The sequence below is a fragment of the Talpa occidentalis genome, unplaced genomic scaffold (assembly GCF_014898055.3).
Source record: "Talpa occidentalis isolate TD23 unplaced genomic scaffold, MPIMG_talOcc4v2.1 talOcc4.3, whole genome shotgun sequence".
Lineage (NCBI taxonomy): Eukaryota > Metazoa > Chordata > Mammalia > Eulipotyphla > Talpidae > Talpa > Talpa occidentalis.
Genome location: NW_023603184.1, coordinates 47,969,694 through 47,986,756, shown reverse-complemented (window position 1 = coordinate 47,986,756; position 17,063 = coordinate 47,969,694). Strand labels below are relative to the sequence as shown.

At 37.1% G+C, this 17,063-nt stretch overlaps 1 protein-coding gene across 3 annotated transcripts in view; it reads left to right on the top strand.

Annotated features, from left to right (window-relative positions):
* The window catches only part of LOC119255682 (disks large homolog 2), an 811,058-nt gene that overhangs the window by 221,730 nt on the left and 572,265 nt on the right, over positions 1 to 17,063 (top strand). For all 3 annotated transcript variants that reach the window (XM_054699571.1, XM_054699570.1, XM_054699569.1), the window contains exon 5: positions 12,601 to 12,770. In XM_054699571.1, the coding sequence (XP_054555546.1) occupies positions 12,601 to 12,770 (170 nt within the window). The remainder of the gene's footprint in view (positions 1 to 12,600; positions 12,771 to 17,063) is intronic.

Genomic DNA, 17,063 nt, shown 5'->3' with positions numbered 1-17,063 from the left:
TAGCAATATTAACTCTCAATGTAAATGGATTAAACTCATCAAAAAAAGACACGGAGTAGTACGCTGGATTAAAATAAAACAAAATCCTTCCTTCTGCTGTTTCCAGGAAACACATTTAACCACAAAAGTGAAATACAGACTGAAAGTAAAAGGTTGGAAAACAATCCTACAAGCAAATGGACCAAAAAAGAAGGCAGGAACAGCTATACTTATATCAGATGAAATAGACTTCAAATTAAAAAAGGTAAAGAGAGACACAGACGGACACTACATTATGATCAAGGGGACGATACATCAGGAAGATATAACACTCATCAACATATACTCACCAAATGAAGGAGGACCAATTCCAAAATATATTAGACAATTATTATCAGCTCTGAAAACAGACATTAAAGAAAATGCATATATAGTGGGAGATTTCAATACCATGTCTTTTATCAGGACTGCCTCTAAAGATAATCCTTGCTTTCTCTTACTCTATGTTTAACACCCACCCCCAATCTAATCAAGCCTCCGCATATCCATATTGTACCTGGAAAGCTCTTTCTAAAATACAGCTGTGGTTTTAAGCACCACGTTACCATGCCTTCAAGATGTCATCTCTGCCCCTCACCTCACCAGCCACTAAGCCATCCCTGGAACACGTCTCCCTCTCTTTATTTGCATTTTTTTTATTCAGCTAACTTGTATTTGACCTTTAGATCTCAGCTACTTCTCAAGATCAGATACTGCTCTCCATTTATATGTTGCTGCAACACTATACCTCTCTTGTCATAGCTTATCATGCTAATTATCATGCTTTGTTTTTCCATCTTCCCCCACCCTCCGTTAACCTTTGATTCTACTTCAGAATGGGCCAATTCTTGAAAGTAAAGTGCTAAGATAAATTGGGGGTATGGAGGTGACTATTCCAGGCAGAAGGAGGCCTGGACCATTATTTAAAGCATATAATAGGACGGGGCTGAGGAGATGTTTAGCAACCTGATTGTTAACACCTGTGTGTGTGTTACGTGAAGCTCTTCAGATTTATCCAGACAGGCAGCTTAATCTCTTTCATGGAATCCCATGGAAGCCTTTATGTGAATTAGAAAAAGATACCTGCTTCTGCAGACACAGGTCAACACACCAGGGCACTTGACTTAGAGAAAGGTTTTGCCCTGGATTCTCCTCAGTACTGAATATAGCCCTGCTCAGTCAAATATGACATCCTAACTCTGAATTCCTCAGAGCTTGCTGAGGGGTCACAAAGAGGGTCTTTCAGTGGCTTATACTCTGAATCCCTTTCCTCTCCATTGCAAAAATCACAAAAACATTGTCTTTGTTATATACGAATAATTATAAGTATACATTGTGTGGCTTCTAAGATTTCATTTGAAAAAAAAAAAGAACTACTTTATTTATTAAAAAAAAAAAAAAAAAAAAAGATTTATTTATTTATTTATTTATTTATACAAGCACTGGGTACAGTCAGAAGTGTGGGAGGGTGAGAGAATTCACCAGAGCCAGAGCAGGGAGCAGAACAGGCAGACAAACAGAGGACACTGCTGAGGGGGGCAGTGGGTGCGGCAGGAGAGGTCTGCGTGCCATGTGGGACCCTAGCCCTGCGGCGGGGGATCGAAACGGCTCTGCAGAGGCTGCGGGCAGCTTGGCAGCCCAGCGCTCAACCGTTGCGCCACTGGGGGAGGCCCCAAGAACTACTTTATCTAAATGTTTAAAGAAATGTTTGAAAATTTTCTAAAGGTAATAGAGTATAATTAAAGATGATTAAATAGGGGAATAAGGCAATCAAGTATATTTTCTATAATACCATTCTGGCAACAATGTAGAAAGGGCTTTTGGGTTGTTGTGCAACATCCGAGCATCCCAAAATCCCAGGTCGGGGAAGTTCACTGTAGGTTCTCACAGTAAACTAGCACAGCAATGAGAAAGATGATCAAGGTAAAGGCTGATGCCACAATCAGAGGGAGGATCTACTCCATCCTCCCTGGAGAAGGATTGGAAATCATTCCAGAGGTATTCCTTTTGGATGAGCAGCCCCATCCTCTGTCTCTCAGGCCCTCAAGTCTTCCCCTGTGCCAAGTTTAACTGCCCCTTTATCCCTCCCTTCTAGGCCCAGGTGGGTGCATTTCCACATATGAATGCCCATGCTCTTTATGCCCAGTTGTCCATAATCATGGGAAAAGCCCAAGACTGCAAGTGCTGGCCACAGAGGCCAGTAGGGGAAGGAAGTAAAAATGCCCGATTTTTAACTCTTTTATCCTACAAGGGGCAAAGTTGGAGGCAAAAATGGTACTTACAAAGGTTTTCCAGAATGTAGATGGTTGGCAATAATGGTCAGATCTTAGGTAGGTTCAGTGGTGATAAAGGAAAAAGTTAAACCTGAAAAATATGTGGGAAATTGGGTGTGTGGCTGATAGAGAAGGCAAAGCCCTCATTTTTGATCATGATAGAGATTTACCTTGATAGAGAATAAAAAGTGGAATATATAGTTGTTCATGAGAGGGAAATAAGGTTAATTGACTCCCATTTGAGGTGAATTCTAGACTTCAAAGTAGAGAGACCTACAGGCCTGAACTGACTTTGAACTAAGTTTTATAAAACACTGAGTTAGAAGATAATTTTAAGATGTTTGAACTGAAACCCAGAGGGGGGATGACTTAAGAGAAAGCGGCAGATCAAGCATTAGAACTCACATGGGGTTTGTAGCTCCCTATTCTCCCACCATGCTACACTCGTGCTTCTCGGCCTTTCATTGAAATGTTCACCAGTATCAAAAGACCAAGTCAATTAGAATGAGAAAATATATTTTGTATATACTGGGTTTTACTAATTTATGGAATTTTTATAGATTTGTGTAGAAGAAAAATGGAAATTGAAATCCAACATTTTAAAATGCATTTCTTGATGTGTAATAATACTAAACTATTGGGTTCTATGGGGGCACCCTGTCAATTCATAGTTTTTTGATGAGAATCTACCATATATTTGGACTCAGGCGCTACTAACAATATGAGCTGGAGAGATTAGGAAACATTTCATGAGGTTCTGCAGTAAAAGAGGTGGGATCTGGTTAGGCATCTAGGAGGCTGGAAGCAACGCCCGATAAAATGCAAAGGCAGAAATGAGCTCCGTATGTTCCTAGGACAGTGAGGATGTGTCTTGGTTAGAGCAGTGGTATAAGGGAATATTTAAAAAACAGACACAGATTTAGAGGGCCTTTGCTGATGCACCTTCCTTCTTAAGTGACAACTATGTTATCAGACACTAGGAATGCAAAAATAATATCAGCTTTTGCTTTACATAGGCCAAGTAACTTTTGTGTAATTTGAGAGAAGAGAAAATGATAGGGTTGCTTCAAGAAGTTGCAGCTGGCCTGAACTCAGGTGTCAGGATGAATGGAGAGGACGAGTTAACATGGCATCAGGAAAGCTGGTGAGGAAGCTACTGCAGTAATCCCAAACAGAAGGTATAAGAGCTCATTTCAGAAGAGTTGATTTGCAATCATGACTGTGGATAGAATATTGGATTGAGTCACTAATCTCTGACGGTACGACGCTGTCCCTTTGAAATTGCCATTCAATGCCACTTTTCCATGTTGTACTTAACTAAGTTATCTGGCTCAAGATTTGTAACAGGCCTCTCTGCTCTCCTGGGAAAGTGCCAAAAGACCAATCACTGGCCCTGAAATAGCCAATTTCTTCTCCCATTGTGGAAAGTTGTGATCTCTTCCAGATGACAGCTGCCGTGAATCCTGCAAGCATTTTGTATAAGGGAAATGAAGTGGTAAATGGAGAAAGAAAAAAGTATATTCACTGTAAGAGATGACTTATATGGATCATAAACCCGAGTTTCTCTCACCCGGAATTAGAGATGAGAGCAGGGTCCTATTTTTAAAATGTACAATGAAGTGGCTGTCATTGGTCTTTGCTGAAGGAAAAGAGTCAGGAAAAGAATTTCATATATAAAATGTGGTCTGGGAGATGGCTTTCATCTGCACAGACTTGCACGATGTGGCAGCTGTGGTCCAGATTCCCGTGAAAACTTTATTCCAAATACTGACAAGAGACAACATTGAGGGGCTTGATTCCAGTCTCAGGGCTTCAGACTGATATCACTATAGTTCAGCTTAGATAAGATCACGCTCTCCATATGAGTTAATGGAGTGACCCTTCAAAACTTACAGCAGGTGTTTCCAGAATATAGTTTCAGGACAGCACAGCAAAATGGTTTAACAAGCCTTTCAAGAAATTATGAAGAATCCCTTTAAAATTTGAGAACCATTAATCTAGATTTTATTTTTTGGCTGAATTTACAGCTTCCCAGTATGACCCTTGAAACCACTCATAGGCATTAGTTGGGGTTGATCCTTAACTAAGTCCCCCAATTATTTTTAACAAACCAACAACTTACAATGCATGAACTTTGAGATTACCTAAACCTCATTTATTGTCATTATAAACCTCTTTGAGCTTCAATTTCTATTTTAATATAAAAGAACTAATACACACCTTTCAATGTTTTTTATTTAAAGAATATATGCATCACATAATATATTCATCTTGCATTATGTGCCAAAATTATGTCATTTAGATAAACCAAAGACCTCATAGTTCAGTGTAATCACCATAGTTCAGTAATTTCATAACTATAGCATATCTGGTTAAATTTGAATATCAAACATACACAGGTAGTTTCTAGTATAAATATGTGCCAAACATGGCACAGAACATCGTTCACTAGGAATGTTATTTGCTTATATGAATAATAACTACTGTTGCTTGTGTGAAATCCAAATTTAACTGGGAGCCCTGCACCCTTATGTGTAAAATTTCTTAGTCCTATTCGTTTGCGCTGGCTACCTAGTAGAGAGATACTGAATCAGCCAGTAGAGACAGGGACGGCTTCCCAGAAAACAAGGTGAACGTGAATTAAGTATTAAAAGGAAAATAGGGGGCCTCCCTGGTGGCGCAGCGGTTGAGCGCTGGGTTGCGAAGCTGCCCACGGCCTCTGCAGCGCTGGTTCAATCCCCGGCTGCTCCCCGGCCACCGGAGCAGGGTCCTACATGGCGCGCAGACCTCTCTGCCGCCCGCTGCTCCCCTCAGCAGTGTACTTCGGTCCTTCTGCCTGCTCTGCTCCCCGCTCTGGCTCTGGTGAATTCTCTCATCCTCCCATGCTTCTGACTGTACCCAGTGCATGTATAAACAAACAAACAAATAAATAAATAAAACATGCCTCCATAAAAAAATAAATAAATAAAAGGAAAATAGGGATGAACTGATGTATAGTGTTGATCAAAAAGTCTGTCTATATGAGTTACATTTTTTTGTTAGAAAGTAAAAGATCTCTGAGATTGCTTAGTCAACGTGGGGAGTGAATTAGAAGGACTACTGGAGTATCTCTTCAAGCTGAAGGATGAACTTGACAACTAAGCCCTGAGGACAACCATGGCGTGAAGCACTGTGGGGGAAGCGGAGCATCTCTGAATATACCTGCGTTATTCCACATCTTCCTGCTTATAAGCTTTTGTCACTTCACAGTCAACTTGAAGACAAATAAATTGTTCTTCCAAATAAGCTCACAATTTATTTTGTTTCTTCTATTTATTTTGCAAGCTGTATTTCTTCAGAACGTCTGAATCTCATTATTTCAATTGGAGATTTCCGAAAATAGGGACTGGCCACACTTGACAATTGATTCATAATGAGTTGTAAGACTTTGTCATTTTATTTGAAACCATGTGAATGTTTGTTAGAGAAAAAGACCCAGTTGATATTGTTACATCAGCATATAGTTGATGCTTCAAAACCATAGTTGTTATCTTTTTCTAGAAAGCTGTTAAATTATGCTAATTTTATTATTTTATTCTCAGTTTTAATGGACTGATGAGGTTAGTGAAATAAATGGAATTTTAAGGTGAGAATTTTCAACAAGGGGGACTTTAGCTGGTGGTAGATTTTAAAGATCCCCAGTGAATAGTCATATGCAAGGGCACAGGAAGAGAGTAAATAAACACTATTGAATTGTTCTAGAAAATGTCAGAATGATTTGAAACCATTCTGGTCAGCTTGAATCTGTGTGTGTGTGAGAGAGAGAGAGAGAGAGAGGAGAGAGAGAGAGAGAGAGAGAGAGATACATGTTATATTGTTTGTTTCTTTTTCTCTGATAGCAAAAAACACTTATCTTCCTATCTTTAGTAAAGTTTTAAGCATCTATTATTTGTTGTTATCCTACTTTTAGTGACAGTCACTCTAGGAATAAAAGAAAAGTAATTTTTTCTGTTACCTTAAGTATCAGCGTTTTTCTGGTTTCGTTATAGTTTACATAAAATCTATGACGTTATACCTTTAAAAATATTCTGATTGTCTTAAGTGATTATTCTCTGAAAGTGCACACAGTACATTACCCTTGCAAGTGTTTTACATTTTATAATGTTGTGTTATATCCAGGATATCAAGTATTGATTAGGTAGCCATGATGTAGCCCTTGATTTGTAATTGATTCATGTGTTTGACCAAAAAGAATAGTACTGAATTGAGACAATAAAAGATTAAGACAAAATTAGGGAACACTCCTGAAAACCACTGCAAAGTGAAGTTTCAGATACTGTGATCTAAAACATACTTTTGAATCATGGCTTAATTAGTTCTGAGTGTGGCTAGGTTTGATTAGAATTGTGGAGTGTTTATTAACAAAAAAACAACAACAACAATAAATGATTCAATTAAAAAAAAGAATTGTGGAGTGGGTCAAGGACAGAGTAGGCATGAGTCAATGGGAAATCTGCCAGTGTGCTGAACTTTTCAAGCTTTCATTAAGGCTTCCATAAAGCTACAGTTTATATCAGAACAACTGACTGTTTTCTTGGAGGCAGGGGTGCAGGTAACATGAAAGGGGAATTATCTCACCCTCCATAAAACGAGACTTACTACAACTCCTGTTTTCACATTTTTCTTTTCCATATCTCACTCATCTTACCTTACTCTCTTATAAAAAATTTAAAAAATTATTTCAGCTTCTGATTGAGTTTCTCTCTTCCTTTCCCTCTCTTTACAATATTTTTTTCAGTTCAGTCACTTCATGTCATATCTTTTTTGTATATAAATTCTCCTTGTGTCTTTTACGTGACTGTAAGACCTTACTGCTTCTCATGCATTACTTCACATGAAGCATTTCACATGTATTATTTCATTTAACCACATAGCAATCTTATAATCCCTGTTTTAAGATAAAGAAACAGAGACTTCTAGATTTCATGTTACTTATCCAAAGTCACAAAACACCTAAGTCTTAGAGCTGGGACACCATCCTTAATCTAGGTATGGCATCTGGGTATGGCCAAAACTTCTAGACCCCTGTTCAGATTCTTTACTGTGATCTATAACCAATATAAAACTTTTGAAAGAAACGCAAAAGTATAAATATGCTTTTTGGGAAAAAAAATGATAATGTCACCTTCCCAATCACAGCTAAAACTTTATATTTCCTTCTAGTATTTTTAATTCATAAAAAATATTTTTTAACTTATAACACAAGTATTGGTCAATCATTTTCCATGAATTAACATTATGACAAAATGTATAAAATCACAAATCTTATTTTATGATAAACATACTTCAGTGTCTATGAAAGGTAGTGTATACTACATATATTATTTTTAAATTTTATCTTCAAAACAGAAGAAATAATTTGTTGTTAAGTATTATTTGACTTTATGGTCATGCAATATCATGTTTCTGAACTCTTAATTGTTTAGTGCATGATTTAGAGTGATCTTGTGGATGTGGTAATGATGAAATGCCCTTATTGTTTTTAAGATATTTTCAGCCAGAATGTAGAAATGTATGAGAATATCAAAAGGAAGTGATACTGTAAATTTAAAATTAACCTTTCATTTCATGGAGAATTCTGTTCACAAAATGAGTATTATAGACTTATAGCTGGAGTAGCAAACACTGAAAAAGTGAATCCATGAACTTAATTAGATGGGTGGACTGAGGAGGGTATGTGTATGAAAATGACTTTCTAATATAATAACTTAGAATATGATAAAGGACTTTACTTTTTTACTGGAACAAATTATTAGGTGTGAAGCTAGTAATATATGTCAAAATGAATACAAATTGTGGTTTTACTCTCAAAGATTATCTACTAGTTGAGGGAGCAAATTGATTTTAAATAGCTATGACTAGCTAAATGCTATTTCAAGTGATTGGGAGGAAGGGAAGTTTAGTGCCCTACTTTGACTTGATAGTCTTCCTCTCTATTTTTGAGAATTGGAACATAAACTCTTTCCTTCACACCCCGTTTAAAAAAAAAAAAGTGAAACAATCAATTCTTAGTAATTTTGTGTCAGCAGAAATCTCCATAAAAAGATAAAACCAGGTTGGAATCATGTCCCTACCTTCAGCAACACTGTTACCTTGTCAGTTTAACTTTGTCTAAAATGAATATTGATGTGTAATAAATGATTTAAGTATGAATGAACAGTGAAATAGCTAGAATGATCTGGTACAAGCCAAGCTCTCTAAAATTTTCAATTTCCATCCTGTTCACCTTTCAACAAATGCTTGAGCATAGTGTCTTTGACTTGTGTATCAATAGTTAGAGTTTACACTGACATCCATACATATTATCCATCTGAATATAGCTCTCATAACTCTGGGTAAGCTAACTGACTTTTCATAGGAAACCAGGGCTCAAAGAGATGAATGACTTGACCATGGTGACACAACTGATAACCAGCTGGTACTCAAACCCTAGTTTCCTAACTACTAATCTAGTGTAATAAAGCTGTTTACTTCACCTCCTTGTTCAAGGAAGAAAAAAAAAATCTGCTTTTGAATGTGATTTTCTTACCACAGCAATTGACAATCTGGGATTCTACCGTATACAAAGGGGAAAAAATAGGAATGTTTGAATAGACATAGCATGCAGAATATTTCTTTTTAATGTCAGCCACTCCTTCTAGAGAAAGCAGTGTTTTAAGATATGATTAGTATCCTGAGCACAGGGTGATGATAAAAAATATGTTTTTGGATTATTATGAGATAACAAAATTACCCACTCTGAAAGGACCAGCTGCTTTAGGGTGGCTGGCACTCATAATGCCTAAATTCCCAAAACGATTGTAATTGGTAGTGTGCCATATATATACATATATATATATATATATATACACACATATATATATAATATGTGTGTGCACCATATATATATATATATATATTCAGAAAGGAAATGCATTTATAAACCTATTAAAACTATAGCATCTGTCATAATGTGGCACTATAGAATCTTGGTAAGTGAAATATTCCATCTCAGCATTTGAAAGCTAATCAGCATTCTCATGAAACAAGAGATCCTATAACTTAGCGCCTTGAACAGGTATTGAAAACTCGTGGACCAAAAAATGAGAAAATTCTTCCCATACTTTGTATAACATTTCCATTACCACAATATAATTTTGAATTGATGTGCACAACATAATATTGCTCATCGCATTACATGTATGTCGAACTAAGTGGAAAGAGCCCAAATTGAAATAAGAAAACTCGAGATCATATCTATTCTCTATCCAAGTTGCTGACAGCTTTAGACAAAGAATCTAAACACTAAACCAGGGTGTGTGTTAAAGTCTTATATGTGCATTATCTCATTTAAATTTCAAAGAGGTTTTTAAAGTAGGTATTACCATTATATCTTTTATAGATGTGAATATAGAATCCCACATGGGTTAAAAAAATTACCAAGGGCCTCCGCGGTGGTGCAGTGGTAGAGCTCTGGGCTGTGAAGCTGCCCGCAACCTCTGCAGTGCTGGTTCGATCCCTGGCCGCTGGCGAGAGTCCCACATGGTGCACAGACCTCTCCTGCCATTCCCACTGCGCCCCTCAGCAGTGTATTTAGTCAGTCTGCCTGTTCTGTTCCCCGCTCCGGCTCTGGTGAATTCTCTCACCCTCCCACGCTTCTGACTGTACCCAGTGCTTGTATAAATAAGTAAATAAATCTTTAAAAAAATGAATTACCAATAGGGCCTCCCTGGTGACCTAGAGGTTAAGTCTCAGTGCTATCACCACAGTGGGCTAAGTTCAGTCCCAGCCAGGGAGCTACCCACATGGCATAGCAGACCTCTCCTGTCTTCCCTGCTGCTCCCCTCAGCAGTGTATTTTAGTAGATCTTCCTGCTCTGTCCCCCACTCTGTCTCTGGTGAATTCTCTCACCCCCCATACCTCTGGCCTACACCCCATTTCTTCTATGTATAAAAAAATCAATCTTTAAAATAAATGAAAATTACCAATATTTATGTGCTTAAAAGTAATATAAGGCTTAATTATTGAACTTAGGCTTATTCTCTCATTAATACATAATTGCTTAGAAATATCTCATGAACACATTCAGGCGCTGTTTGGAAGAAGGAAATAGGAACTAGGAATGGAAGGCAAGTAATCAACCAATCATGTTCCCTTTGTCCTGGGTACTGTGTAGAGAATGGATTGAAAGGTGACAACAAACATCTGGGTAGACTAGGGAGACGGCTGTGTAAAAGTGATCCAGGTGAGCAATAAGGTTGACATCAACCAGGGTGGTAGCAATGGAGATGAAGAAACCTGGGTGTATGGCAGGTAGAATTTGAAGGTAGAACTAAAAGTGTGGTTGGTATTGGTGGGAGAGAGGAGTCAAGTAAGGGTGTGTCCTCATAACTCTGAACAACAAAATGAACTGAGATGTGGAACTCTAGAATGTGTCTAAAATCAGGGGGAAATCTTTCTACTCTCAAGTTCAATACTTTAACCATTACTATATTATCATTAATTGTTATCAAGGATATAAAAAAATTTGCAATCCATGTCAATATAACTATAAATTACTTTAGAACTTTTACAGAAAAGTGAAATTACTCCTTCCAATGAAAAACGGCAAAAGAGGGGGCTCCCCTAGTGGCCTAGGAGTTAAGTCTCGGTGCTATCATCACTATAGCCTGAGTTCAGTCTGTGGCCAAGGAGCCAACCCACCTATGGGATAGCATTTCAGTAGATCCACCTGTTCTGCTCCCCACTCTGTCTATGGTGAATCCTCTCACCCCCTGCTTCTCTGGCCTGCACCCCAGTTCTTCTACACAAAAATAAAAAATAAATCTTAAGAGAAAGAAAAATGGAAAAAAGGGAAGTTTGTTGTAAAACTTATCTTAATGTTCAAAATAAATAAGTACAAGGAAGATTATCTAAAATTTTCTGTGAATTTTGTGAAAATGAATGAAAATGTCTGTAATATTGCTAGATAACTTTGAGAGAGAGAAACAAAGCACTGGAAAACAGTTTATCAGAAAGCTAACAGATTTATGTTAGATAATCAAGTCACATTTTCTTCCTTCTACATTGTTGTATTTTTCAGTAAAATGATTATATTTTATAATTGGTAAGTTAAGGATTTAAGAAAAATTAACCTCTGTAGTTACAATTGCAATGCCTCGATAATCCATAGTAGCTTCCGAGAGCTACTCAAATTTAACCTTCTGTTCAAATTAATTAAAATCAATCATAATAATGGTGTAACATATGTGTCCTTTTACATATGTGTCCTTCTGATTACTCCATGGGTGATGCAATTCCAGTCAGAGTGGACTATAATTAGTTCTGTATGTGTCGTAACCAGTATTATGGTGTTAAACAAGGAACAGAAATCTGGTGACACTGGAACAAACAAGAAGTTTTTGTTTGTTTGATTGATTGTTTTTTACTTTAGGACTGTAGCCCTGAAGACACATAACCAAGAAGAATTTGAATCCACTTTCCAGATGCTGATAAGAAGGACTTAATATACAAAGAAAAGGCAGGATAGTTCACAATCAGGTCCGCAATTCAAATCAGACTCTAAGTCCAGTTTTGATTGACACAATAATGTGCAAATTTGATGAAGAGTTAGGTCAGCAGTGATTGATTGATTTTCAATCCTGATGATCTGTGGCAGCCCACTTTGCATTCTGTCTTCCTGAGGTGGGTATGCCTGAGGGAGAGGGGCATGCTGCATGGTACCCAGGGACTACCATCTACATAGCCTTCTGGCTCTTTTTCCTCTACTCCTATTACTCTGTTTCCATTTTCTTTTTTTTTTTTTTTTCTGTTTCCTGTCAGTGGTCATTATAGGGAAAGCTGAAAGGGCTAAGGAATTAAAATTTTCTTGATTTCCTTCATTTGAAGTGTTTCCTCCAAATTTAAACAATTGAAAGTTGATTATGTTCTTTTTTTTAAAGATGTATTTATGGACGCATACAAGAACTGGGGTGTAGACCAGAGGTGGGAGGGGTGAGGGGATTCACCAGAGAGAGTAGGGAGCAGAACAGGCAGATCTACTGAAATACACTGCTGTGAGGAGCAGCGGGTGAAACAGGAGAGGTCTGATGCACCATGTGGGTTGCTCTCTGGCCAGCTGGGATAGAACTCATGCTAGCAATAGCTTGATAGCATTGTCTTTAACCCCTGAGCCACCAGGGAGGCCCTGATTATGTTCTGAATTTCCTGTCATCGAGAGTAGATGATCATAATAATATTTGAGAAGTGCTCCTACCCACTGCTGACCTTCACCACTTTACCTTCCTTTCAGGGTCAATGATTGTATCTTGCGGGTGAATGAGGTCGATGTGTCAGAGGTTTCCCACAGTAAAGCGGTGGAAGCTCTCAAAGAAGCGGGGTCTATTGTTCGGCTCTACGTGCGTAGAAGACGACCCATTTTGGAGACTGTAGTGGAAATCAAACTCTTCAAAGGGCCTAAAGGTAATACAAACATCTTACAGTAAGATACCAGTGACAAACCACTTAACTAATGTTTGTGCTGCAACCCACATACAGTATACTCTCTTGTTTTCAGGGCTTACTTAGAGATTTAAAGTCCTGCAACAGTGATTTTTGTGGAGGATAAGGGAACCCAATACTCTAAATATTTACTCATATATGCAAAGGACAGATTTATGTAGTAATGGCCTTAGAAATAATATTGATAATCACATTCCTATAAAACTGTAATCTTAGTAGATCATCATGGCTTAATTACTTGTATATTAATACTGTCTAGTTTTTCAGATATTAATGGTAATCCCTCTCATTTAGTGAAATATTAATGTGAATAACAACTGAAATAGTCTACCCTGAGAAAAACCAGTTATGTTTTTTATAACAATTATGTTTTTATAACACTGTTGTGATTTGTGTTGATTTTGTTAAACTCTTTGTGTGTTGTATCCAACAAGTACTACAAAATAATTTATACTTGGAGTAGCCAAAATAAGTTAAAATTTTACTTTTTTGTAATGTTTACAAATCTCTTGAGGTAATTTCAGTTACTCTGAAAATCACATAAGCAGTGCAATTAATCATTATACTAAAGTTAAAGAATAGTCCTTTGAGCTCTGCTCTTTAGAATGATGACTTTTAATATTAGCTTTACAGTAATTCATACATTTTAGAAAAATCTAATAGTTGTATTATCAGTATTTTAAATATTTAAGATTTTAGATATTTAGAGATTGTTACTAGTTATTATACTCTTTTAGTAAATCTTTTCTTTTTTCCTGAATATCTATTTAATCTCTAATGTTCTGTGCAATTAAAATAACCACACTACCTTCACTGGAAGGCAGTAATGAGTGGTTTTTAAGATCTCACACCCAAGAGTCAGATAGGACTGCATTTAAAAGGCTGTTTCATCTACTTATTAGCAGGACAAAGTTGGTTCAACAAATCCTCAAAATAGAGATCTCAATGGTAGCTTCTGTCCCACAGATGTTATGAGAATTAAATATTTAACTGGTATTGGCACTAGGTGAGCAGTAGAGTACACTGCTTTGCTGAGTAAGAGTACACATTCCAGAGCCAAAGTGCCTAATATTGAATCCCTATTTCAGTAGCCAACTAGCTCTTTGACCTTAGGCAAATTGTTTCACTTCTTTGAGCCTTAATTTTCTCATGTACAAATGAAGATAATAATAGTGCTTGTATTTAGAAATCCTACGTTGTAAAAAAATAAGCAAGATGTTTAAGGATTTAAAAAAAAACAAATAACTGAATAACATATATCTGTAGAGTTGTGAATCTATACACCTGAAATATAAACAGTATTGTAGGTCAATGTTACCTCAATAAACATCCTTTTTTAAAAAAGAAAAAATATATGGAAATGTTGTGAAGACTAAATTAGTCAATTTTCATAAAGTATTTAGAATAGTAGCAGCACAAGTTGCACAAAAATTATTAGCTATATATGCATATTATTTGTAGTATTCTTTGCTATAGATTGTTTCAGCCTTCATAATAATTGTTTTGCAATGTCATGAAGACAGTCAATGAACCCTCATGGACTAAGTTCAAATGTATTAAAATCACAATTAAGTCTGAAACAAAAGTAGGGCATTTGTTTCTATGACCACAGTATCTGGTCATTGAATTTATACCCTACATCTTTACTAAAATCATATTTGCAGAGTGTTGTAAGGTGAACAAAATGATCATTACACTATTTTTATTATAAAGATGTATATAAATAATGTACAGCTATTTCTACAATTCACTTAACAATTACTCAGCACTGCCCTATGACTCTGCTTTAAGCACCCAGCAAAGCATCACTGTCTATTAGCGGGCCTCCCTTAGCTGAGTCACCCATGACCTCTCTTTGCTCTTTGCTTGAAGACTCTAGGGAATCAATTACCAAAACTTCTCAATTTTAACAGGTACACCTTTTTAAATCTTTATCATTGGCACTATGGCCCCTATAACTGGTTTACTTCACTCTGAACTGTGTTTTTAGCTATACCTGGAATGGTACAGGAATGGCCCTGGGATACGGAAAGTGGGCAGATAAGCATTAGTCAACCAGGAATCCTCAGGCAACAACCCAATGAAAGTATAGTCCCTGGTGTTTGGCAGATGGTGGTTCACATGGGCTTGATCTACTAAGAAGAGGAGAACCAGGAAATAATTAGAATGAACCTCACATACCTGAAAGCAGTTTCCTGCCAAATCCCTATAGAGAGGTGTGGGTCTTTTGGTTCCTGTTAGGTTTAAGAGTCAATCATACATTTCTGTACTGTCATCATACCAAGGTTACTGACGGGGATTCATTTCTCTATATAAAGCTCATTGACCTACAGGGAAAGAAACTGTCTTAGTCTTTGTTAAATTCCTAGTGCCTCTTCCAGAGCCTTAAATGAAGGAAATGTTAAAACGAAGTAAGTTTAATAATGACATTGGATCCTATGCTAACTCTGATGATACTTTGCAATCTATTTTCACTAGTACCTTCTAATTCTTTATTTTTGAATGAATATAAATTATACATTTAATAGAAATGGGTAGTAGTATTTAACTCATACCCTGGGTACTCTCATGCATGTGGGGCATAGATATGAATCTGATGTGATTATGATGGGAGAATTCAAATGTTGTCCTGGCTCAGAGAGAGATTGAAGTCTAGTCACTTTAATGCAAGGAGAACTATAAATTTAGTCTATATAGTCACTATATAGTCACTATATAGTCACTATAAAGTGACTATAAATCACTTTAATGCAACTGGAGAACTTCTATCTGATGGGGTCAGCTCTGATGGACCCTGAGTCATGATTTCATAGATCCTTATCCATCCATCACTGGACACAAAGACACTCTCTGTGGTAAGTGCTAAGGTCCTGGCTGATGGAGCGGGCTAGCTTTGATTAAGCATGTATAATGCAAGGCTAACTGGATGAATTAATTTAATCCTTCAGTGATTCAGCAAATATTTAGTATTTATTATATAGCTGTCACATAATCAATTTCTTTTTGCAAAGAAAATATAGCTCTTGTTCTCAAGGACAGGGAGAAAACAACTATAATATATGTTGGGGAAACACTGTGAATGCTCAGAAAAGAATGTAAGAGATACCGGTTAAAGAGTGACTCAAAGGAGATTTATCTAAGCAAATACCATTTCAGCCAAACCTTGAAAAAGATTTGTGTTTACATTTCAAGCGCAATGGAAGTTATTGCAGAATTTTCAGCATGGGAGTGACATAATCAAATCTGTCAGTTTTAGATCTTTTAGCCACTGTGAAGAAAAGTCATGGAAGGGGGCAATTATGGGAGCAGAGATTATCCAGGGTTTACTTGAAGAAAGGTGGTAGAGAAAGGTGGATAGATTCAAACTTTATTTGCAGGTATAATTTATGACACACGTTGATAAACCTGACGTGGGATTTGTCATGGATGAGCCCCAGTTTCCTAACTGAGCAATTTAATGGGTTGGGGTATCATTTGTGACATGGTGCTCCCATTGAAGAACCTCTGTTCTAAGAAGATTAATAATTAATTAGTGGACAGTTTGGGAAGCCTGGGATACTTGTGAGAAGGAGAACTCTTAGAAGTACAACTGGAGGGCCTCCCCGGTGGCGCAGCGGTTGAGCGCTGGGTTGCGAAGCTGCCCGCAGCCTCTGCAGTGCCAGTTCGATCCCCGGCTGCTCCCCGGCCAGCGGAGGAGGGTCCCACATGGCGCGCAGACCTCTCCTGCCGCCCGCTGCTCCCCTCAGCAGTGTATTTCGTCAGTCTGCCTGTTCTGCTCCCCGCTCTGGCTCTGGTGAATCCTCTCACCCTCCCGTGCTTCTGACTGTACCCAGTGTATAAATAAATAAATAAAAAATATTTAAAAAAAAAAAAAAAAAAAAAAGAAGTACAACTTGAGAACCTCTGCCTGAATATTGTCAAATCAATATTCCGAATATCCCCCATGATTTTCAGAATTTCTGCATAGGGCATATTTCTGAAGAATTGATGTTCTCACTTTTCTTAAATAATCTTTAACATAAAAATCATAAATACAGCTAGTTCAGCTATTTTGAAGTGATAAGCGTTTATTAAGTTTATTTAACTGGCATATCTAGACTATACTTTGGGGGGAGATTGTTTTTTGTTAAATTTTTTAAATAGGCCAGAAGGTGAACTGAATTATTCCTTCTTGTTGTATTGGTAAAATTTTATTTTTAAGAAAAAAGTTGTGATAGAATTAAATTTATAGTTTTCTAATTCTATATCTTTGTG